The 26,685-nt window shown below is 38.0% G+C and overlaps 1 protein-coding gene across 8 annotated transcripts in view; it reads right to left on the bottom strand.

Moving 5' to 3' along the window:
* sbf1 (SET binding factor 1) overlaps window positions 1-24,478 on the bottom strand; it is a 59,018-nt gene extending 34,540 nt beyond the window's left edge. Inside the window, exons 1-6 of one of the 8 annotated variants that reach the window (XM_077234725.1) lie at window positions 24,217-24,478; window positions 5,859-5,944; window positions 5,595-5,732; window positions 5,233-5,352; window positions 1,934-2,044; window positions 909-962 (exon numbers count right to left, since the gene is read on the bottom strand). In XM_077234725.1, coding sequence (XP_077090840.1) covers window positions 909-962; window positions 1,934-2,044; window positions 5,233-5,352; window positions 5,595-5,732; window positions 5,859-5,944; window positions 24,217-24,442 — 735 coding nt within the window. In that variant the 5' untranslated portion in view covers window positions 24,443-24,478. Of the gene's footprint in view, window positions 1-908; window positions 963-1,933; window positions 2,045-5,232; window positions 5,359-5,594; window positions 5,733-5,858; window positions 5,945-24,216 lie in introns of all 8 variants that reach the window. The other 7 variants (XM_077234724.1, XM_077234726.1, XM_077234728.1 and 4 more) reach the window with 7 other exon arrangements.
* Between the last annotated feature and the right edge of the window lie 2,207 nt (window positions 24,479-26,685).

Raw genomic sequence — 26,685 nt, forward strand, 5'->3', positions numbered from 1 at the left:
GGAAAAAGGATTGATGGTGAATTTTGTTGATTTTGAACAAAAAAGTTACATAGCACACCTTTAAGTTCAACATTTACAAATAAGTAATTAAAAACTGGTATGAACTCACAATGAACAGTTGTATTTTTATTAACCAACATTATTAATAAATACTGTAACAAATGTGTTGCTCATAGGTAATTGATGTTACCTAACACTAACTAACGTTAATCAATGGTATCTTATTGTAAAGTGTTACCTTTAAGACAATACTACTAAAAAAAATCTTCTGGCAAGTTAAAGTCTCAACTATGAGGATGAGAAAAGTATTTCGCATTTGCATTTTATAATGGCTTCAAACATGGCTGATCCAATTGGAAAATTATTCAGATTCAATCCATCATCATTTAAAAGGGTCAAAACCAACCAAATTTACAAATGATGTAATACACAAAATAATCCCTTTCCAATGCACACAAGGTAGAAGAGAAACAATGGAAACGCCGCACTGAAGCTGTAGCTTGCGTGTTTCTAAGGCTGTCATTCATACACACTGCAGTGTGCTTAGACGCCATCTGCCACCATCCCAGCCCATATGTTCAATCCACGCCAACCAGGCCCAGGACACAAAGACTGGCCCCATAAGCCTCTGCGTGTGTGAGGAGGTGCTTAAGTGTTTATCTGTACACTGTCCCATAAAAACAAACAATAAGCAGATGAAAAAAACTGTCACAAAAACAAAGTTGATGCATTTCAGGTGCAATCGATTGCAGCCAAAGAGTCAGAAAGAAATAAGGCACGTTGTTGATTTGCATGAGCAGCAGTGATTTCGAAATGACTGAGAAATGCAGAGCATAGATTGACGATTGATTATCAGGCAGAATCACAGATGGGTAGATTGGTTGAAGCTGCTCAAAGGCAAATGTTACCTGGAAACAACCCAGTAGCCAGTCAGTTAAACTACAAAGAGGGGGGTCATTTATCTGGAACACAAGGGAGTCAGGTTTACACTTGAGGGGAGGGAATCATTTGGTTGTAACACAAAAACCAAACGTGAACTTGAGAATGATAACATGTGAGCATGAAAAAAACAATCATATTTAAAGCAATAGCTCACTCAAAAATAAAACTGAAATCATGTTGTTCCAATCGGTATTACTTGCTTTCGTAGAACACAAAAGGAGAAATTGGCCAGTCTTTTTCACATAATGAAACTCAATGGGGTTTTGTGCAGTCAAGCTCTAAAAATTAATGATTTTCAGGGAATAAATTCAGAAATGTAGAGCCAACCTCACATGAAATGTTCTTATGACTTTAGAAGACTCAGAATATAGCGCTTGATTCACATACACTACATTTAAGATACTTTTATAGTGTTTTTGTGTCATTTTGGAGCTTGACACCTCAAACCCCTAATCATCTTCATTGTATGGAAAAGAGTAGTCTGGATATTCTTCAAAATATCTTATTTTGTGTTTCACTGATAGAGAAAAAAGAAAGTCATTCAAGGAGTGACATGTGGATGATTAAATGACAGAATTTACATTTTCAGGTGAACTGTCCCTTTAAATCTTTAAAAACCTGATATGGGGATTAAATAATTGAATTGGTTATTAACCTGAAAAATGAACTAGGATTACCCTTATATGTTATGCTCATTTTTGTCATCAAGTGCACTAATGTACATAATGTACACACGGTATTCAGTGAGTACATGAGTCCATCATTCTGAGACAGAATTAAGACTAGAGCATCCATAATAGTGCAGATCTTCCACACTACCATGATGCACAGGATTATTTACAAATGTGTCTTTAACCTCTGATAAGAATCCTTCCAGCGAAAAACACTCATTCATCAAGAGAGAACCAGTCTGTGTTGGAGTTTAAAAAAAAACAATATTTATAGACATCGGTTTTGGATTAAAACATATTAGGTTGTGTGCATTTCTTACCTGAGTGCCTCCAGCTATAGGAATAATGCAGGTGAGAAGGTTTCCGATCACCGTTTCCATGGGAACGGTGAGGCCATCCACATGAACAGTGTAGATGAGACTTAAGCAGTTCTGCAGAGTAAAGAGACGCAAGAGTACATTCAAATATAGGGAAATCTAATAACATCAAACTTCTACTAATGTTTTTTTTAAGGTTTTGATATTTTTGAGACAGGACAGGAAATTATTAGAGGAGGGAAATGGGATCAGGACACACCATATGCCGGATTTGAACCTGTATTTCCTGGCTCAACATGACTGGTGTAAAACACTAGGCCATGACCTCAGGGTTCAACAATTGGGATGTCATTTGACCAATCCAGCCACTTCTGTGTTGTTGTCACATCATAGGGCTGTGCAATTAATCGAATTTCGATTTCAATTTCGATTTTGGCTCCCAACGATCTCCAAAATAGTACAATCGACTAAAAACGATTATTTTGTCCTGTGTTCTGAATGACTCGCGCACGCGCACATCCGCCTCTCTCGAAGCCGTAAACTCTCTCAGCCTATACAGTCATAAACTGCAAGCACAATAAACTTCACAATAACAATTGGCTAATTTAATATAGACTGGAGTGAGACCATAGACGTATCTCGAGCTGTCGCAGATCTCTGCTCGATCACTGTAGCGCCTCAGTTAAAGCGAATGGCAGCGCGAGCGCAAATGACCTGATCATGTTCCGCTTTACATCACGAAACAAATAGAGAATGAACACAGGGAGCGACATCAACACTTGTCTGCTTGTCAGGGAAAAGGGGATTTTTAAGTTTCAAGTAAAAGAGTTTTACTTGCCCGACCGATCAAAACGCGAGATGGTTTTGATCTTATACAGTCAGTGTAAACAGAGATCGGTAACGGATAGTTTCTGGAAGCTGAGCCTGTCTATTTGTGAGAGAGACATTAGTGGAGAAATAAAAAACAAATGAGCCTAACAGCTCACACAAAAACTCACAGAAGAAACATAATGAGGTAGAAATGTTGAGTTTTTTTAACATATGTAGTTAAGTAACATAACACGAATAAGGGCTGTTCTATATCACGATTGCAAATGTTACATTGAATTTATAGTTTCGTAAACAAGTAGCCTAGTTTATATGTAGTAACTTACATTTTAGACGCAATATTGACTGGTTTTGTTCTATTTCACCGACGAAAATTGTTACAAAAGAAAAGAATCTCTAAGCGCTGTGTTTTGTTACTGAATGATTCATTATTTTGAACGAATCGTTTTAATGAATGAGTCAATGATTCATTTATTAAGACGGTCACTTGTCGCCACCTATTGTTTAAAGGTATCATTGATTTTATTTTTTATTTTATTATTTGTTTTAATCTCATAATATTTTTACAGTTGTAATTTTGCAGTGTAAATTAATTGAATGGATACCAGCCCTTTTTATTACAACTGAATTTGATCAAATGTAAGAATTTGACATAACACATATATTTAGTAAGGTTTAATGAATTGTCCTTTATAAAGGCAAAAAACGCCCTGTTGACCCCCTACAACAAATTCATTTGTAAACATGTCCCCTTTTTCACCACTTGTGAGTTTGCAGGTCTGTTTAATAGTTCAAAAAGTACAATAAATGTTCACATTTAGATTTTTTTCAAGAGTTGTTGAAAGGTGTCTTTTAATAAATGCAACACGTTCCCAAAGTCATGTAAAATAATCGTGTTACATAATCGTGATTTCAATACTGACCAAAATAATCGTGATTATGATTTTTTCCATAATCGAGCAGCCCTATTACATCATACAGGTTTTTATGCACTTACGCCAAATTAGTTTTTTGTTTAAAATTGCAAATTTATGTGGATTTTAATGTCACCAACTTAAAGGGATAGTTCACCCAAAAATGAAAATTCTGTCAGCCTCTAGTATAATAGTCAGCCTCCAGTCAGTTCACAAGTATAATAGCGTAAGCTTCTGTTGTTGTACGTCACACGCATCACACACATGACTAGCGTCGGCCAATAGTGAGCCTACGTGTGACGTAGCTCTACGCTACTACACTACGTTAACTGACTAGAGGCCCACAGAGAAGGAAATGAATAGTTGAAATAAAGTCGTTATTTTTGTTTGTTTTTGCGCACAAAAAGTATTCTCGTCGCTTAATAAACTTAGGATTGAGCCACTGTAGTCACTTGGACTATTTTAACAATGTCTTTAATAACTTTTCAAGGCCGGCAAGTTTCAATCCCTTAGAAGCCTATGGAGGAGTGATCCAGCTCTCAGATTTCATCAAAAATATCTTAATCTGTGTTCCGAAGATAAACGAAGGTCTTACGGGGTTGGAACAACATGAGGGCGAGTAAATACTGACAGAATTTTCATTTTTGGGTGAACTATCCCTTTAATATTATCTAGCAGGCTGACATAGATGAGTTTTTTTCAAAATTGCAAGAATGACTTCGTTAGATGTAAATAAATCTGTAAAATTTTGATAGTTGTGCCATTGTTTTCCAGCAAAAGTGTGCTTGTAATTATGGAAGTGTGTTTCCGACAAACAATAAAAAAAATTTAAAAGGTACCGTAAATTATATATATTTTTTTAGAATTTATAATTCGCAATTGCGAGTTCATATATATCACTATTCCGAGAACAAGTCCAGAACTGCAGGATATAAACTCAGAACTTGTGAGGGAAATAGTCAGAATTGTGAGCTGACTTTTTTTTCATCAGAATTGAGGAAGTGTCTCACAATTCTGACTTTATTCTCACAATTTAAAGTTTATATCACGCAATTCTGACTTTAGTCTCACAATTGAGTTTATATCTCGCAATTTAGATTTTATAGCTAGAAATATTAAGTTTATATCTCACAATTCTAAGGAAAAAGAAGTCATAATTTTGGGATATAAACTCGTAATCGCAAGAAAAAAAATATTTTTTTATTTGGTGGTGGAAAAAAGCTTCCATATTTAATATATGTTAAAGAGTTAGAATATGCATGTATAATTTCCAGCTATTACTACTAAATCATTTTCTTAAACATTTATATTAATATAATAGTTTAATAATATTTTGTAAAAAATATTTGACAATTAAAATAATAATAATTAAAATAATTAATCTAGATTTTTAAAAGAAAACATAGATATAGAAGAACATCCCAAAAAAAAAATTCTGATATACAATATATTGCTTTTTTGTGATACAGGTCAATGAAAATATTAGCAGGACAATAAAAAATGATAATAATAATCCTTAATAATCCTTACAGTTGAACCGTAACTGTACCCGTCTCTTACCCTAAAGACCTCTGTGTGGTCCAAACGGGATACGAGGACCAGGCTTTTAGGAGCGTAGAGTTGAGCAGGCTGAAGCATGTCTGGACCGTCATCTTCATCAGCTTCACTGGGCTCTCCTTTCTGTAGCTGAACACACACAACCCATAAAACACCCTCAAACAACACCTGGAATTACCACACTCCAAATCATTTAAACATGAGATATCCAATCACCCAAAAAAGCAGTTTCTAAACCAGCATAATCCATTTCACACAGTAGTAAATCACCCCACCCATCAGCCCCATTGCATCCTGTTACATAATTTCTGTCTTCCTTTCCCTCTCACATTCCTTCTGTTTATCTACACGTGCTCGGCACAAACCTGCGGGTTCTCCACGGACTCCCAGAAGGTGAAGCACGCGCAATAATGCCGCTCGGAGTTGATGTCTGTGAGAACTGACACAAAGAAAGAGGGAGGCTTTCTCTCTGGAACCAGCTGCCATCCACTGGGCTGACAGAACTGAAAGAGATGCCACAAAGATAAAACCATGTAATCATCAGATCCTATGAAAACGCTGCCAGAATCATTCAAAACTGTTGAATTCTGGGATATCATATGCTGTGAGTTTGTTTGTGATGGGCTTACCAGCTCAAGGCCTTGAGGAAAGGGGTTATCTTCCCAGTCCTTCTCTGGGAAACGCTGGTGAATTCGGCCTTGACCTTCACTACCTCCTACACAAAAAGAGAAACAAAAGATAAATGGACGCATAAGGACTGAAAGGAACTCATGTAAAAATTTGCACATTTGACTTGACAGAAACTGCGTTTAGCTCAAGTCACTTGACATAACCCCATAACCCTCTCTGGAAAATACATAACTTGGCATAATAGGCTGATAATGAGCACTTCCTGACCTATAAACAAAAAAGTTGACAATAAGTGATTTAGGCTCTATTTGTAATTAAATCAGAGATTTGATTTCTTCATTTCTCTGGTGGTTTTGTGTTGTTGTTGTTGATGTTGTTGTTGTTTTTCTTTTCTTCTCTGCTTTTATAATCTTGCTTAAAAATACATTTGAAAGAAACATTTTTAAAAACAACATGTAAATTACAAAAAATACGTGTGTGTGTGTGTGTGTGTGTGTGTGTGTGTGTGTGTGTGTGTGTGTGTGTGTGTGTGTGTGTGTGTGTGTGTGTGTGTGTGTGTGTGTGTGTGTGTGTGTGTGTGTGTGTTTGTGATCACAAAAACAAAACAAAAGAATAAAACAAACAAAAGATATTTCAGCATTTTGAAGAAGCTGGTTGAAAAAAATTTATTAAGAAAAATGGATAATATATATTATGTTATATAAAAAAACAGCATTTTGAAGTATGAAGCAGAATAATATTCTCAGCTGTCACTTGCACTATGTCACAACAGGAGAGGAGGAACAGCACCTGTCTGGGGCTTTAAACAGCTAAACAAAACCACGAACAGACCCACTATAAAGCAAACAATGACTGGGACGCCTTCCAAGACCCAATGCACAAATCACAAATTAAATCATCTTGCAGGGTTGGACGATCCTGTGTACAGCGCTGACAGCACTCCAGAAAACCATCAGTCTGGAATTCATCTGTCTCTTTGAACATTATCAGATATGTGGCAACCGCACACACATACACACGATTGAGCTACAGTAGAAGGCCTGTTGAAAAGCAAGACTTCTGAGATTGAACACAGGGACTTTGTCAGTTAGAGAGTGCTCTTATTGCACAGAGGAATCATGGGATTTGAGCAGTTCATTTAGACAGCTGTCCCTCCCTCTTCACCCAGAATAAATGAATAGCGACCCAGCCCATGATGCTGATGGCGCGATGACCAGCAGGACAACACTTTAAGTGTCAAACCAAAGCCTTATCCAAGAAAAGCCCTCCTTTTGAGTAAAGGACAAAGGTCAAAAGTTAAGAATGAACACTGTATGAGAGTCCATAGTCCCGTGCTTTGGACACGGCTCAATTATTTGAACAATATTCTGGAAAACTTGGCACTAACATGCAGTTGTTTATCCTTCAAAGCAAAGTTAAAATTTTCATGACTTTGTAAAATTGTATTCCCATTAATTTTCCATTGAAAGTGTGGAAAATAACAAATAATAATAATAAAAATTAACAAAATTACCACCTTCTCAAATCTTCTTCCTGAATATTTTTAATTGACATATAATAAAAATTATTATTATTATTATTATTATTATTATTATTATTATTATTATTATTATTATTATTGTCATAAAATTTAATTCAATTTTTATTAAATTAATTATTTTATGTTTCGTTTTATTTTCATTTATTTTATAAAAATTATTTGTAAAACTGTATTAAAATTGTATTCCAACTACTTTTCCATGAAAATTTAATAGTAAAATATCAATAAAAAAATAAAATTTAAAAAACACATTAAAATGATAACTTATCAAAACTTCTCCCTGAGGAATTTATTAACATTATTATTATTATTATTAATATTATGATTATTATTATATGAATATTACTGTAATATCATTTTTCAAATTCATATTTTTATTAAATTATTTTTTGTTTCCTTTTATTTTAGCCTATTTTATTAGTGTGTTAACCATTTAAATAACCCAAACAGTTAATAATACTACAAATAATAATAATAATAAAATTTAAACATCCCTATAAAAGGGAACTGTTAAGCTCATGAACACAAAATCAGGGAGAGAGCTGAAGCTGCACCGTGTGCAACCCTCACGTGTGTGCAAGCTTGCACGTATAAAAAGGCGACTGACTATGAGTGAGTGATAAGGTGCACATGGTTGATGGCGCTATAATAAACCGAGGTGTAAATGGCCACACCCTCCTCCTCCTTACCTAAGCTTGGGATTATGAAGACTGTGATATTTACTCAAGAGCGAGCCAGGTGAGCCATAAACAATGAGGCATTGTGGGAAATTAACTAAAAGTTGGTACGTGTAGTCATCAAACAAGTCTGCAGTTGAAATAAGACTTTAACCGCTCCCTAAACAAAGAAGCCAACCGACTAGCCATTAAAAGGTTAGACAACAAATATCGACAGGATCTCAAACACTCTAATCTTGCAAATGATTTTATAGATACTTTAGAGATCACAAAGAGGCATTCCTAGCTAAAGAAATAATAAAAAAGAAAGCTGAATATAGAAATTCATTTTTTATTAATTTCTAGTAATGTCTTCTACTTTCCCATAAACATGTCAAAGGAAGGAATGAGTGATTAATATTAGGAAGGAATGAAGGAAGGAAGGAATGAATGAATGAAGGAAGGAAGGAATGAACGAACGAACGAACGAACGAAGGAAGGAAGGAATGAAGGAAGGAAGGAAGGAAGGAACGAAGGAAGGAAGGAATGAAGGAAGGAATGAAGGAAGGAATGAAGGAAGGAAGGAAGGAATGAGGGAAGGAAGGAAGGAAGGAAGGAAGGAAGGAAGGAAGGAAGGAAGGAAGGAAGGAAGGAAGGAAGGAAGGAAAAAAGGAAGGAAAAAAGGAAGGAAAAAAGGAAGGAGGATACTTTCAGGTTTTCCAGGACCTTCCATTTATTTCCTCACAATATAGACAAAATGATCGACGGGTAATGAAAACACTTTTTTGATACAGTTTAAAAAGGAAAGACTGTAGACTATGGCAGAAAGAGATGCAATTCTAGTGCAGTGGATTCAGGGCAAAATAATACCTGGAGTCTATCTGGAGTGTGTCCAAAATACAGGCACCACAATAGAGCCTATTCACAACACTGTACGTTGCCAAAATTAGCCTGTTGTGAAAATGATCTTTGGATGGCACTTGCCTTGAGTTCTCCCTTATTTCTCCAGGGATTGGGGCGGATAAAGATTAAAACAGCCGGTGCAAAGCAAATGCACCAACTTCAGGTGCTATTCATATACAACTTTGGCCTGCTGCCAAGGCCCCCTAGGCGGTCACTCTACACTCTACCCCCATTTAGTGAACTGACATGTTTGTGCCACAGGGAAAGAGTGCAGACTCAGGATTAGCTTGTTTTTTTTTTTGTAAGAGAAAAGACATGCAGCCAGGGAAGGAATCTGAGCCAGAAACAGCGTGCCAACATCAAACTTATATTTGAGGCCTCCAATGTGTTGTTGGGAACTCTAAAACTCGCTTTCATTCCCACCCCTCCTTCTTTTCCGCTATCTTAGAATGACAGTAAAAGTGACTAGATGAGTGAAGGAGTAAAAGAGACGTCCAAGCACAAACAGGCACTGTTCTTGCAACACTAATTCACTCATGCCGAATTCCAGCATTCCGATTCCAGAACTCTGGTGCTCCCGGATAACAGCTGAGTCGGCAAACGAGGCTTGCGTTTTTCTCAAGAATATTCCCAAGGGGAACGTTGTGAAAGACCTGAACAGAAGTTAAAGACATTATGCACATGCATTTATCACATTCAAACTCAAGATTTCGCATACGTGCACAAGTAGGAACATGGCACACAGGGCTTTGGACAAATCGGAGGAGAATTCTGACCTCATTTTTGGACTCCAGGGACAAAACAAAAAGCTTGGAATCAATACAAGTGAGTTGAGAACAAATCCACAGCCAGCCAAAGTAAATGCAAGTCTGAGAACCTTCTGAAATCCAAAAGGAAAAATGGGGTCAGTGATTTCTTACAAGGTTTCTCAATGGTCTGTCAATGCAATCCACCTTGTGTGTGGGACCAGACTACCAAAAACCTTGCACCTGAGATTTTGACTCATGAATGGGGTCGTATGGTAAGTGGACATGGGGAATGTGCTTGGATAATCTCACAAGACGGATCTGGACATATGAGACTTCGATTAATCTTTCCCAGACAAGGCCTGCTTGTTTAGATGGAAGGCAATGCTCAGATTTATGTGATCCTAAAGCTAAATGTGCCTTTGATTATTTTTTATTGGCAAACAACAGTGATAACCACTGGGATTTGTTTCCGCAACGTTCACGTGATTATCGCCACAGAATAGCACTGTGAACTTATTACAGGGTCAATCCCCCTGGAGCAACCTGTGGTTAAGTTCCTCACTCGGGGGCTCCTTTTTTGCAGGAATCAAACTGGCCATGAGCTTTAACCACTACACACCATTTAATGTGGGCTTGAAAGAACTCCGCTAAATCCGCTAAAATCTGTTTATAGGGGAGAGTTCAAACAAATCAATGGGCCTGGACTATGCAAACTATGACCCTGACAACTACAGAGCTCTCAAATCTCATTTATCCAATTATGAAAACATGCAGATATAAGTGCAAAACTTTGATCTTTTTTAGAGTTAGATTGACATGGCCTCCATTAACCACGAATGATCACATTACAAAGCACTTCTGCTTTACCATGACTCACAAGAGTGTCTGGTTATTAATAGGGAAATTTCACCCGTTCCTTCATGAAGGATCTGAGAGAGACGCCACAGGACAGTCATATCGACCTGCTGGTCAGACTGAAGCACGTGAAGTGAAACCAAAGGCAGGTGACACACTACAACATTTTTACTACGTGACAGAAATCATAAGATTCCATCAGTTTATTCAATGAGGAAACTGATGCATGTATGCCACCAATGTGGCACTCACAGATATTACAACTTAAGTAATCTTTAACATGCAGACAGCTCATTCTGAAGCAACTGTGCCTGTTCGCCACAGGAATTCACGATCACACTTGTGTAAGACAGACATACAGTGTGTGTTTGCGACTGTGTGTCAGAGCATGTGGGTGGGGTGGCAAAAACAAATATGTAGGCTTGCAAAGTGAAAAGACTGGGCTGCAATATAAAAGCTCTCGAACGCGAAAAGAATGTCTTGCCGTCACCTGGCAATTTTTCCAGAATTAATTAGTCTGATCTTAAAACCGGTCTCTTTAGGAGTTCAACGTGGATTCTCGAGAAAGATTTGGCACTGTATCAAAACCTAGAAAACTGCAGCCTGCTCCTTTGGCCTGCGCCCCACGTTGTCAATACAGTTCCGTCACCATGGCTGCAAGAACCTGAGAGGCCGCAGTTAAGCGTGTCAGGGAGTATAGCACAGGCTAGGTGGGCAGACACAGGAAGTTGTCAACCAACATGTATATGAGTGGGTCTCAACTAGTGGGTGGTGACCCAAAATAGGTTGTGGGTCTGTTCAAAATGGAAAGACTAAACACTCAATATAAGTAATAAAAGGTGATTGAACATGAATAAAGAAGCAGTCTAACCTGTCAAACCCATGATATTTGAACTGCAAAGTACATGCATTTTATCATCCACTAACGTTCAAATATTTGGGGTTGGTCAGATGTTTTTGACAGAAGACTCTTTTGCTGACTAAGGCTGCATTTATTTAATCAAATATACAGTAAAAACAGTCATATTTAATACCTGTTTAATTCCTGTGATGGTACTCCAGTCTTCAGTGTCACATGATCCTTCAGAAATTATTATAATACGCTGATTTGCTGCTCAAGAAACATTTCTAATTATCAATGTTAAATGTTGTGCTGCTTAAAGAAAAACAGCATTTATGTGAACGCGACAACTTTTTGTAACAATATAAATGTCTTTGTCACATTTGATCATTTGAATGAATCCTTGATTAATAAAAGCACTAATTTAAAGAGCACCTATTATGCAAAATTTGAACATAAATGTGTGTTGGCAGTATGTGTACACAACCACCCTATAATGATAAAAATCCACCCAGTGCTTTTTTTTAATCCCCATAAATCATAAGCACTGTCTCAGAACAAGTCGTTCTCAGATTCGGGGCAATGTGACTTACTAGGCTATTTCACAAGCCCCGCCCACGACTGTTGACGGACACTGCAGTTTTAGCGTAGACCCACCCTGAGTGAGCTAAACACAGTCGGCCATTGTTTCAAGAATCTCTCCTAAGCGATTGAGGTGTTTTGTTATAAGATGTAAATGAACATGGCAGTCTTCATTTACTCTCGTTGTTACTCGAGGATGGATCTGTACCAACTGTTCGTGATCCAGCTTACAGTCTCTGTAGCGATAGGCCTACCGTTTACTGATCACGGCAGAAATGAAAGTCAAAATGCGCACTTTATGACAGCTCATCGAGTCGTATCACGGATATAAAGTTTACCAGTTTATTAAGCACCCCCTGAAAAGGTGTGTTTTTGCTTAATGTTAGTTGTAACAAGTGTTTTGTGTAATTCGCTGTGTATGTTGATGATAATGAAAAGGAGAGAGAGAGTTTATGGTGCACTTCTGATACTGTGTTTATTCAGCTCTTACAGTGATTTTCTGGAGTAAACTAACGCTTCATCTTTTGTGTGATGTACAATAAACTTCATTGAACTCATTAGTATATTTTTGGCCATCATTCGGACGGGGTCCGCTACAGCAGGCTTGCATTAATAGTGGATAAAGGCAGATGACAAATACGTTATAACCGTAATTAAACTAAACTATAGCTGTTCTATCTCCACACAGCATATATTCTCTGGCTCTGTGGGCATTACTGTCCGACTCCGGGTCAAAATGAACACCGCTACTGAGAGTTTCTGTTTTAATAGTATCATTCCGTGAGAGATTGTCCTTTTGACACTGAAGCGTCTCGTGAGGCTCCGCCCTCATATAAAGGGATACACATTAAAACAGCACGTTTTTCTGAGCCCCAAAAAGTGAGAATTGAAACATGCTGTAAAAAATTATCTTTTGGATATTTTGAGCTAAAATTTCACATAAACACTAGAGACACTAGGAAATTAGAGACTTATTTTACATCTTGTGAAAAGGGGCATAATATGTGCCCTTTAAGAAAACAATTTTACTTGAGCCAAACTTCTGAATGGTAGTGCATGCACGTTTCTCCTATTTTTTACATTTATGACAACGGTTTGTTTAGAGTTTTATTTTTATATATTTAGACAAAATCGTAGAAAATGTATTCTAGTTTTCGGCCAAAAGAAAATATAATTCAGACCCAAACTCTTGGTCTTGGTCATTCTGGGTGGACTTGCACTGAGAGAATTGTATCTGCCAAAATCTGATGTTGCTCGGGGATACTGTGAGTGCCGTTTTCTTTTCTTTCTGTGCAGAAAAGCTTTTCAACAAACTCACATCCTTCCTGCACGCCAACAACCACCCGTCCCACAACCGCATTCAGCCCTGGCTGCTTTTTCAATAGAGGAAATACTCGAGCTTCAAGACTATTTCCACACTTTTTTAGAGAGTGCACTAGTTTTTAACAACAAAACAACACCTCATTACTTCTAAAAATACGTGGCTTTTGGTGCCATTCAAAATGAAAAAAAAAAAATTTCATAAATAGTTTTATGAACCCCAACAATTTAGATTTGTTTGCTCAGCCACAATGACGTCAGCGATGTGTGAAACTGTGTCTCTCTCTTGTCTGTATTCTATGCAAAGACCTGCGGTTTAAGATATTTTAGGTCGGGCACTTTGGTTTTTAGTGGACAAGTACTGGTCTTTCCAAAAACTTTTAAAGAGCTTATGGGCTTCTAAGACAAACTACTGTCACAGCATGAGACATAAATCGAGTTTTATTTAGATTACGGATAAACACTCTTACACACACTGAAGCGGAGGCCTTAACTGCTATATTAACAAGGATTAGGGCTGAGTGAGAAACATTGCAATGATTTTAATGAGCTCTTTATTTGGCCGTTAAGTTTTCAAAAGGCCATAATATTAGACTAGCTCCGTGCCGCCCTCATTGTCATGTGACAGACAAATATGAGAGCATTAAGAAGTTTGATGTTCTAGCAACAACAAAAAGTGTCAGTAAATACTTATTTTTGTTGTTTTATTGGTGCATATAAATTACAATTATTATATTTATACATTTATGCATTTTTACTTGGAAATTTAAATTATTAATTTTAATTCATTATATATTATTATATTACATATTTTCAACAAGGGTTTTTACTGCATTTCACCTTAAGTATTTTAAATGTACTTCACAACAACAGCTATTTGGTCAAAATGATAGATAAAGAAAGAAATAACTTATAAATAAAAAATATTTTAAATATTATCAAATGCAAAAAAATATAGCCTACAGAATTTCTATTAGCCAAGCCCTAACAAGGATACGCACACGTTCTACACTAATCTCTTTCATGACACTAGATAAACACAGACACCCCTTCTCTCTCACACACTTTAATATATTTAAATAAACTCCAGCTAATATACTAAGAGATAAGCAGCTACGTCATTTTAGGTACCATGTTACCTAGTTTTATCAATAAATAAACATTGCAAAGGACTAAAGCTCAGTGTGTAACTGAAATCCTGCGTGAAATGCGAAAAGCAAACTAAAAGAACGCACTTGGACTCCTTTTGCTTACATAATGCCGACGTCATTGGACAGGCATTCCACCTCAGTAGAAATTCCAAGCCTTCCTACAAGGTTTGCATATCTATCATATGGAAAGTAGTAGTGAAATTAGCATCGGGTTAGTCAGTTGCCCTCCGGCAAGGCCATGAAAGAGGCAGCCAGAAGAAATGAGGCTGTGACCGGTGTTTAGATAGAGTAAAGAGATTATTAGCACTAGGAATTCAGGGAATACACGCAGAAAAATCACAGTTATAGCATTTAAGAGTAGACGTTTGAAGTGTCACTATCCTCTCACAAGGCAACAACACATAGCAAACATTCTGTGAGAAAGCATCTATGGCACGCTGTCAATTAGGAAAGGAAACAATTTTAACTTGCCAGTCAGTTTGTGAAAAAGAAAAAAAATTGCACTGAATAAAAGTCAATGGGGCAAAGTATTGCATTACACACACAGTTTCAAAAGTTTTAGCCACAAAACATTAAACATCCTAAGTCGAGACTAGTGTGACAACGCAAAGTTATATAGAATTTCCAAACTCGTCTTGAACGTGTAGCTTTACATTTCTGCTTTGAGACATCTCGCCCCATTGTAAACATGGCATTTTTAACTCACAGCAGGTCAGAGATGATATCGATACAAACACCTATTTAACTGTCTTTTTTTTAACGGTTATTTTGTCATTGCCTCTAAATGTGAGGCTTAAAGCTTCTCATGCTTTTAACCCAACTCTCAAAAGATTACTGCCTCTCTTGCTGTATAAATGATTCATGTCTATGTTGGATGACTCAGAAATGTGTAATAATGGCAAAACAATAACAGCTGACTCAAAAAGAAAGAGAACAAAATTAACACTAGCCAAGCTCTGAATGAAAGGTTTGGAGAAACTGACTTTGGCAAGCAAATAAAACAGTGAACTTTATAAGAAACTGACACAAAATTGCAATAATTATAGTTTACTCTAACCCTCGCTGATGTGAGTAAAGCAAGCGGTTTTAATCAAACACAAAGGGGAAAACAAATAATTTTGCATTTATTCATATTTATTTTATTATTAGTGCATGTATTTTATTATTTTTATTATTATTAAAATATTATTATGAATAATAATTATGAATATTATTGTTATTAGTTTTCTTTTTAAATTAAGGAAATAAAAGGTTTTACAAAAATTATAGCCTGTAAATTGATGCACCAAAACTACCTCTGAAGAAGGGAAACCCCCTCCAAGAGACCCTGAAAATCTGCTAACCACATCAGAGCATTAAGCTTCACTTTAGGGCTGCAACTAACGATTATTTTGATAATCGATTAATCGGACGATTATTTTTTCGATTAATCGATTAATCGGATAGAAATTAAATTAGATTTTTTTTTTTTATTATAACTAAATAAAACCGTAAATCAGGGTATTTATGTGTAAAAGTGAACTTTAAAAAGTGCAAAAGCCACACATTGAGTTTTACTAATATCAATATTTGCATTGTTTTTAATGATAATTGCTGATGGCAAGTTGACAAACATGATTATTGTTAAAAAAATGATATCCAACATATTATGTTTTAACACAATTTTTGTTAAAACAAATTTACACAGACATGTTGTTCAGATGTGAATATCTGAACTAAAAACAAACTAAAAACATCTAAAATATATAATTCATTTAATTTTTATTTAAAATTAATTATATATAAGGAATATAAGGATAAAGAATATAATATATATTATATATATAATATATAAAAGAATATAATAAAAGGATAAATTGATTAAATAAATATAGAAAGACTGAAAACAATTGTGTGAATGTAGAGCCGCAGTAGATCGCGTTTGAAAAACAATTAAAACTTAGTAGACAAATGCTATAAAAAGAGATCGGAATGGAGGTAACGTTACCCAGCAAGCTAACAGGCTTGAGTAAAGGACAGGAGAAATTATGCATTAGTGCACAAGCATTCGCTGAAAACCACTGAGTACAGTGACTAAAAAACAATATTTTACTGCTGCTGTTATTAACTGCCTTTGTATTTAATGCTTCACTTTGTAAACACCGTTTTAATTTAACCTATTTCTGCGGTAGCGCTATTTTAATCCATCACTTACGTTGCGAGCGAACTGATTGCACAACCTGATGCTCGAGACAAAATACAGACATCCCGGAAGTCCCGGGAGTCTCCCGCATATTGATTGCGGCTCCCTGATGCCCGCGAATTAGTTCAAACTCCCGAAATCTAGAGCGCGCAAGCAAGAGCGCGCATTCGAGACAGAAGAGACTGCTCCAAACCGTGTAGCGCGCGCGCTCGGCAGAGCGCCTGAGGGAGAGAGACCTTGCGTGTGTGTGCGTACCAGTAAACGCTCCCCGTGACGTAAGCAGACCAACTAATCGATAATGACATTCGTTGACAACGATTTTCATAATCGATTATAATCGATTTTATCGATTAGTTGTTGCAGCCCTACTTCACTTACACCAAGCCAACCAATCCGCTCCGTTTTTCTCCAAATGGGTACTTTATTTTTCACCTATGGACCAATCAGCTTCACTACTCTCTACCAATGGGTGGGCTGCAGCTGAAACCAAGATTAAGACAGAAAGATTGGGACCCGTTTCTGAATCCCTACAGCCACAATGATAAAGACCCCTACATATAATCCAGTGGGTCAGCAGCAATGAGGGTAAAAAAGGATTTAGAAGAATTACTTCCCGCAACCTCATAGACATGTGAAGAATACGATTTTCAGTCTCGACCCGAGGGGTTTGGGAGGAGGAGAGGCCCGCATTCCCAAAATACCAGGGAAGACCATGAAAGGTTTGCGGCCATGGAGAGCGCACTCCCCCTTCCCGCCCTGACCTCCGCGTCCCTCCAGTAGAGACTGCTCATTGACCCACAAGACCTCTGGATATGAAACATACAAACAGCTAGTCACTGCTTACCGCGTTCCATTACCAGAACTAAAGATGTTTGTGTGCGGGTATGTGTGTAAAGGAAAACCAGATTTTTCAGAAACCAGTTTTTCAGATTTTCACTTTCAGTTTTTCAGACATTTTTAAATACACATTACCATTCAAAATATTGTTACAATTTAAAATAATTGTTTTCTATTTGAATACATTTTAAAATGTAATTTATTCCTGTGATGCAAAGCTGAATTTTCAGCATCATTCCTCAAGTCTTGAGTGTCACATGATCATTCTAAAATGCTGATTTGCTGCTCAAAAAATATTTCTTATGTAGAAAACAGTTGTGCTTCTCAACATTTTTGTGGAAACGGATCCATTTTTTTGGAGGATACTTTGATGAATAGAAAGTTAAAAAGAAAAGGATTTATTTGGAATAGAATGTTTTGTAACATTATTATTGTCTTTACTGACACTTTACAAAATTAAAAAACACCTATTCTAAATAATGCTTCCAATACGATCACAAGTCACTCACAATTTCGACACATTCTACGTTGGCCAACTCAAGCTTTAAACTGCAGCAACATTCAATGTGATTCCAAGGCATAAAAAAACAACAAATATAAGATGACAATGCAGTAAAGGCCCAATGAGGCACGTGACATTTACATCACACAGGCCTCGAGACAGTAGCCAAACACTATCATGTGAGTTCACCACATTCATAATGAAACTTAACATCCAGGAGTTTCAAATGTATTTACTTTATGTTGTCCTCAAAGTGTGTTAACTGTGAATATGCATACAATCCTAATGCCTACAGTGCAAACCATTTTAAAGACAAAAAGAGAGGGAAAATGTGCGTGTCTGTGTGTGTGTGTGTGTGTGTGTGTGTGCACTGAGCCCCCCTGTCTCTCAGAATGAGGGCAATCTCTATTGCCCTCTAGCCCCTCGGCTGCCACATGAATGAGAAGTATTCATCCACCAGCTGGGCATCAGAGCTTTGCGGCCATACGCTGCAGGCATGGGGACCGGGCTTCTGTATCCACGAACCCAGCCACCCTTTTCTCGGCACAGAACCGTTTATAGTCAAGCCAGATGACCAGAATTGGGGAGTCATGGTAACACAGAGCGGCCGGCGTGTCACGCCATGGCCCCCTTCGGCCTTATTCTTCCTCATGAATAAGAATCTGTTCTGTACTCTACTGGTGAATATTTCTAGACGTCCGGCTGAGTCAGTGCGTTTGTCTAAGGCAGAGAGCAGATCTGTTAAAGGTGGGCCACTATTGGTAAGCCACCACCTTTTTTTTTTAAGTTTCACACTTTAGCATGTTACTATTTGGACTGATGAAATGGGAATCATAACAAATTGAACAATTCTGCTTCGATTTATCTTTAAGTCGGCATGAAACGGAAGTTGCGGTGGTCTTTTTTCCTTATTGTGACATATATCTGAATGAAATGGCTTCTCAAACAAGAAAACAAATAGGGCGGAGCGTGATTTAGATGGTTGTGGTTTGCTATTGGTCGATCTCATGTGAGTGACAGGTTGTCCCGTCCTTGCATCAGTAAACATGTCATCAGAGAAGAGAGGAGATGTCGGTGCAAACGGGGAAGGTATTTTGACTAAAGATTACGAGGGCACATTATTTAAAAAATAATGATGTGCATGGATTAATCATTTTTAATAAATGCAGTAGTTTTCCATTAAAAATGTGTTTTATTCACTAAATAGTATCATACTACACTGGTTGTGCTGTATGTTTTTAATTGCCAACCCTGGCAACCAATTATAACACTCTAACATTGTGTCAGCGAAATGTGTATCTTTTAACTAAATATTGTCATATGAACAGTCAGTTAGTAACTACACTGATTTAAGTATGAGCTTGTTTTGCTCAATTGAATCGAATCATTCGTCCTGGAATCATAATGAACTAGTTGTGATGAGTGTTTTGATTCAAGAACCAGATTACTTGACATCCACTCAAAACCCCCTTGCTTGAGGCAGCAAGTTTTACAAGCACATTTTTGTACAAATCTAGGCTAGTTTTATTTTAGATGACTGGTTATAAGTTAGTAATGTAGCTCATCATACTGCAGACAATCATTTTAACATAAATTTCTCGACGGCATGAAAGGGTTAAACAGGAAAACAGACTGGCAGAGACAACTCTCACAATAAGTGTGCAACAGAACAAACTCTCCTCTTTTGTTTAGGGCCTCTCTGTTTTCAGCCGGGCTCCTCCCAAGAAAAACTGAGAGAGAGCAAGAGAAAGAGGGCTGCGAGAAAGGGGGAGGGGGGGGTTGGGGCTGTACGCCGAACCCCAAAAGACATTTCCATGGATGTCCAATCAAGCCCACCCCAAACTCTAGACCACCATTTTCTCACTCTCACACAATCTGGATTCTCATTCAATCATGTCTTCTCCCTAGAGCCTCAACTCCCATTTCCTGTTTTTTAAACAGAAAGCCCCTCGTCCAGAGAATCCTATTCAGCGCCGTTCTCCTTGCAGGGCCTGGAAATCAAGCGGACAAGTGTTGTGCAGTTTCACAACAGACGCTGGGTGACTCCACCCTGACAGCTCACTGCCCTCCACTGATGCAGTCATTCTGGCTCAAGAATGGTGATTTCTTGAGCCAGATTTGTGGGCTATATGACTGAAGGAGACTAAGGCAAAGGGCCCGAGACAGGGACATGTCCCCTGGTAGAGGGCTGCATTGGTATTGAGTCCAGCCGGGTCCCGCGGGACCCAACGCAAATCTCGCGGGAGCGGGCGGTTTGAACTTTGCGGGAATGGGTGGCTAAAAAAAAAACTGCGGGATCGGGAGGTAGCCTAGCAACATGATGGAGATGTCATGATGTGGAAAAGAACCTCAAACGAGGTATTTACAGCACAAAACCTAAGCAAGGAAAGTCTGACATTTGGACTATTATTCATCTTCCTGATCAGTGCGTCAGAATACATGCAGGCCAGGGAAACAAATCAAACAACCGCATGAATCTCTTTAATAATAGCAATACAAATACGTGTTTTTTCCTGCGGGACGGGAGAAGACACAAAATTAATGCATCTCTATTATTGTGCGGGGATAAATTCTCAGAGTTTTGCTGGTGCGGGCGGGAGTGGACATACATATTACGGGGGCGGGCGGGAGTGTAACACATACGTTGCGGGAGCGGGCGGTAATGGTCAGAAATTGGGCGGGCGCGGGCGGGAGCGGGATGAAGAAAACAGTCCAGCGCAGGGCTCAAGCCCCTGGGTCAGTTGGATGTGTTCTGCACTGGTAAACAAAATCATTGAGCGAGGTTATCTCATTTAAGAGCACCAGTCCTCTGGGTGTTGAGTAAGCACCACTTCAACAGCACTACATAAAAATCCTTTGAAACATGTCCCGGCTCACATTCACTAGGCTATGTTTTCAATGATGTGACACCTCTCAGAGACATGTGTCAGGTAGACATAAAAATAACAGGACTTAAAGGGATAGTTCACCCAAAATTCACTCCAAACTTCTTGAGCGAACAAAAAATTATGGGGTCGTTCCAAACCTGTATGACTTTCTTAGGGCCCTATGATTCCCGCGATGCACAAAACACGGACGGAATTGTGGAATCCAGTCATAAAAACTGAATTTACTGTATAACTTGGAATTTAACCGAATTTGTCAAGTCTTGGATGAATAAATTAAAAGTAGATCAGTACAGTTAAATCAAATCAAGATATAGACTAATGTCTGTGAATATTAAACCGCAAAAAGACTATCTAAATCTGAATCCTGCATGCTCTGAGTGTCTCTGTGTGAATGACGCAATGTACAGTTTAATTTACAACATAGGCCTACACACTAAAGCATGCGTGATGAAGCATTACAGCCTCTGCCGTCTCACTATATTCCTCATGAATACATGAACTTCATCTCTGAGTCTCACTTTCTCAGCATTTTACCGTTTCATTTAAGAAAAAATATCCTCATATCATGAACACTCAAAAACTCAAAGCTCTTCACAGCAACCCATCAAGATAGTTTGGTTTAACCTAAAGAAATTATGACACAAATATATTGTTGTACAGTAGAATTTAGCTATGTTTCAATGTAGTAATAATAATGTTATAACTAATAATAATAATTATTATTTTTAAATTTTATTTAAGGAATAATCACAATTTCCTCTGATAATCACAAAAAGCTCTGTTGTGCAGCAGCACTGTTGTGCACACAAAAAAAGTATGTTTAATTTCATATGATTAAAAGACAAAATAAATTTCAAAAGATTGATTCTTAAATCATTGATTATTAAAATGTAATAAAACCATTCAAATTAAATCCAGACAACTAAAAACAGAAAATCCAAAAATTTGGTAAAACTTAAAATTTTCTGTGGAACCCAAAGAGGAAATTTTGAAATATACACTTTTGTCAAATTTAAATTCTGACTTTTTTTTTTATGTCAAATTGTTTCACAATTGTTTAATAATCAAATTGTTTGGACCCCATTGACTTTAATTGCATGGATCAAAACAATTCTTCCTTTGGGTTGGGAGTGATTTTGGGGTGAACAATCCATTTAAGCTTACTTTTTATAAGAGTACAACAAACAAAAGACAGGAAATTGTCAGATAAAAGAAGAAACAGGATCAGGAGATGATTCATCATGCAAGCGAGATTCGAGCTCAAATTTCCCTCATGAGCACCAAGGCTCAACATGGCAGAGCATGCCTGCTATCTGCTAGACATTATTTCACATATAAAATAAAAAAAACCTAACTTGTGAGACAGATGTCAAGTGTGAAGGGATGGGAAACATGTAGAAACACTTTCACTCGCTGATTCCTCACAGATCTGACGAATGTGATGTCAAACCACAACAACACAGCTTTATAACGTCACAGGTCTGCCCATGGAACAGCTCAATCCGGGCCATTCAAACTGATTTAGCTTGCTGCTATGTTGCATTGCAAGCTAGAACATGAACGATTTCTGTTGTACTTTCATGTTATTTTTAGAATTTCATGTGTTTTTTATTTATTATTGGATATCAATGGGCATAAAAAGAGCAAATCCCTGACTTCAGGAGAGCTCCGTTGTTGTTTTTCTCCACACACCTTTACTGTAATGTGAAGGTCTGCTTACCAGATGCTGAAACGCAGCAGAAGGCTAGAAACAGGAAAGGAAGACATTCTGCACCGCGTGCAGTCTTTCAACATCCTGTCAGACTACGTGTACGGCCACATACGAATAGCTGCATCTCACGGGTAACAAAAACCAAAAAGATCTATCTGCGCCGAACAACTCTTAAAGCGGACCACTGCACACATCATGCAATTTAACATGCAGATTCGTCTCACGAGTCCCAGATACTGTCGTTAAAAAGGGGACTCACAATGTGTTGTGTGTGCCTCATAAATAAGGAATAAGACATGCACAGAGCCAGCTCTCTAAATAAAGGTTTCAAAGGTTTGATGCAAGTTTCCAGCAACTTGCTTTCTTCGGATGAGGGTTGGTAAATTATGCATGCTCACCGGGACCATTATATGGCAGGAATCTAGGCCACTAACTAAAACACTCAACCTCCCGATAACAAAACTCACTAAAGACAGAGAATTTTACAGAAAGCTCAAAGCTCTCTACATTCATTCACACTGAAATAAGTATACTTTAAATGTTTGACTTTCTTTTTTCTGTGAAACTCAAAGAAGATATTTTGAAAAATGTGCCGAAAACTCATGTTGTTTCAAAATCTGTGGAACACAAAAGGAGAAATTTTCCTAAGCATCCTGGTAACTTTTTGACAATGGATTATCATGTCATGTCAAAGGATGCAAAAAATGATATGTGTCTTTTCCTTACACAAAGTTAACGTATAACTCATCGCAATATGGCCCACAAAAACACATTTAAGATACTTTTATTGTGAATTTACTTGCTTTTGGATGCTTGACATTTTCAGTCACCATTCATTGCCATGGCATAGACCAACCAAGACACTTTTAAATGTCTCCTGTGGCATTTTGCAAAACTATTACTGCCATACAAGTTCAGAATACAGATTTTAAACTGTTATAAGGAACTACTATTCCTTTAATAATGCAGAATCATGCAGGCTAAAACAGTGCTACATTTTTGTAAACAAAACCTTGTTTGTTGCCAACTAGGACAGCATTTTGTGAATCACAGGAGCCCAAGCATGCTGTTTAGGTAGGCAACCTATTACGTTTAGACACTACCAAAAGCCGTAGTGCCATGCTGCATGTTATTGATGTTTGTTGACATGTCTTAGGAATGAACTGGTGCAACTTTCGCATTTCTATTCAACTCTACAGACGCATACTGGTCAATATAACAGGCTGTTACATGACAAACCCAAGTGGCAAAGGTGGCGCTGATAAATCCCTGTTAGAACAGTCACACCCTGGCAAAACAACAAAATAGTACCCGCGGTCAAACTTCTAATCACGTAAAATGGCATATAGACAGTCCCGTCTTCGTTCTACTTCGGTGGGGTTCGGCTTTTGAGTTCGGGAGTAAGATCCAGAGGCCTGGGACATCCGCGGCTGATAGTAACTCGCCCATCCCAGGCCGGAATCAGCTGACTCGGGACTGTGTTCCTCTCCCTCCGCCTTCTGCTCTGTTTACCGTGAATAAACCGCGACTAATACACTCCAATCTAACAGATCAGGAGGAGGAGGAGGAGGAGGAGGAGGAGGAGGAGGAGGAGGGGGAGAGGAGGAGGAAGAATCGCTTGCTGTTTCTCTCTCTCTTACCTCTCTTATCGAGATCGTAGCCGACTACCACGAAGTAATCGGCGAGTCTGGTCATCTTATCGAGATCACGGCGACAGGCCTCGGGGGTGACTGTAGTCTTTCCGCAAGTAGACGATATTCCGATCACATTGTGAAGGAAGCGGCGACAGCAGCATCCCTCCTGCAGCAGCCCGCCGCCATACTGTCGCTGTGAGTGTGTGCCGTGCCCTGACAGCGCTCTGCGCATGCGCCGTGAGCTCAGCGGCGGTAGGGAGGGGCGCACGCTCAGGGAATGTTGCGTAGTCATTCATTAGAGCTCGTGCACAAGATACACTGTCAAAAAAAAGAAAAGGTATTGATTTGTTAACTTTAAGTTACCTTATACCGTATACGATAAAAAAAATATTTTTTTAAAAGGCTCTACGTAGAGGAAAATGTAAACTTGTGCTTACAAAATGTAAACTTGACTACTTGTGGAGTAAAAAAATATATATTTGTATTATTATGATACATCAACAATGTTTATATGGATAACTGTAATAAAGAGAGAATTAAGTAAGATGATGTTTGAGATTGATGCATGCAAATGGAAAGAGGACAAATTATTTGGTTTGTTTTAATTTGCGCTTTTTTTCTAGGTTGCTGTACAAGCAATAGATGGTTCTGCGGGGGGGGGGGGGGGGGGGGTCAGTCCCGTGCCTTTAATTGTAGCCCCCTAAAAGTCACCTCAGCTGCCATTGCTTAGGTAACAGAATCACACTGATTGCATGGACAGGTGGCTCATTTGGTGGATTTTACAATAAAGACTCAATGTTTGGACAGTTGTTCCATAAATGTTACAGTTATGAGTCTCATCATAGAGGAAAAAGCTGAAAAGGCCGACCGGATAACCCCCCTATCCCACAATCTGAGGCCTGTGTCCTTGCCTGTCAGCATCGACACGCCTCCAAAAGAATTCCAACACTTCCTGTGTAAAGTCCTTTGACCCAGAGTACTTATCACAGCAGAATTAAAAACATTCACAGGCATGTAATACTGGCAGCCTGCCATCGAATAACAAGCGCTGTACAATTGACAGTAATATTCGGTAGGAAAATGCCCCATGGAATTGGTTGCATTTATTTATTTAATTGTTTTTATTTATTTATATATCATAATTATTTTAATAATGAAATTATATTTGTTGGTCATTTTTCTAGTCACTGAGGTTATTGAAGTCAGAAAGATCCCCAGCCAAAGGAGTCGTGTCATTTCATTACGGGTCAGGTGAATCACATGTGACTTTAGCCCTCCATTGTGACTTTAGCCCTCCCCAAAAGAGCAAATTAATTAAAAAAGAAAAAGTAGAAAGCCTAAAAAAATGGAAAAAGATAGAGGAGTGGAGTCAGTAAAGATGAGCCCCATCCCTCCTGTTTAACAATGGACTCAGTGATCAAGTTTCCCACAATGCCTTGAGAAAAGCAACATTAACAGTCGTGCAGCTGGGCCAGCTCCATATCCAGTTCCTAAAAGGAGCCGATCACACTGTCGAGCCAAAAGGGCGACCATGCACTGCACCTGAGAAATCTGTAAGAAAAGGGCATTGTGGGTTACCACTGATCAAATCAGAGAAGCATGAAATGATATTTAATATTGCAGAATAATTACACCTGAACACAAAAAATGTCCATGTATGTCTTTCACAACTACATGTTCTAATGAAACGGAAAAGTGACAAGTGTGAAGATCACAGGAAGAGTCGTGGGTTGTGCTTTGGCCCTTTGGTCTGCGCCATGTGACAGGAAGGGCAAATGTGTAGACACACGTTTCTAAAGGTAGTGCTCTGCGTGTAAAGATGTCCGGGCCTCCATTGCATGATACATAGACTTTTGGGAGAATCTAAAGCAGAGCTATTTTGGCCCGGATTTGAAAGTCACATGACATCCTGTCAACAAACCAATAGACAGGAAGTGATCTCTTGGCTGATCGAATAGCAAAGGTCATCTCAGAGCATCCTAAATCCTTATGTCACAATCTGGACTAAGAAAACCCTGCTAATATTGATGAATGTGTTTTGGATGAAAACATTTTCTTATTATTATCTTAATTAAAAGTTGAATGTGTTTTTCAATGCTCAGTGATTCAAAGCATATAGTAACATATAACAAAAATACACATATTAATAAAGAATGAAAATATGATTAAATATATAAAATACATACAACTGTTACAACCCTGGTCAAGGGTCAGGGAAAAAACATAAATAAAAAAAATCGGAACCCACAGATACTGTGTGCTTGTCTTTACTTTAGACATTTTCTTCTTTTTTTGACACCACTCAAAATTCTGGCAATCTCTTCAGAATTGGGCAAAGCCCAAAACAAAAGATACAGCAGACTAAACCCACAAATACTCAATATACTACGAAAAAATAAAGAAAAATAAATGACTGTCCTGACTTCCTAACTGCACCAAAAACAGGAGAAAAGGATTTACAATCAAAAATAAATG

Source organism: Siphateles boraxobius, unplaced genomic scaffold, assembly GCF_051911475.1.
Source record: "Siphateles boraxobius isolate OS27281-9 unplaced genomic scaffold, OSU_SipBor_1 19, whole genome shotgun sequence".
In the NCBI taxonomy this organism is placed as follows: domain Eukaryota; kingdom Metazoa; phylum Chordata; class Actinopteri; order Cypriniformes; family Leuciscidae; genus Siphateles; species Siphateles boraxobius.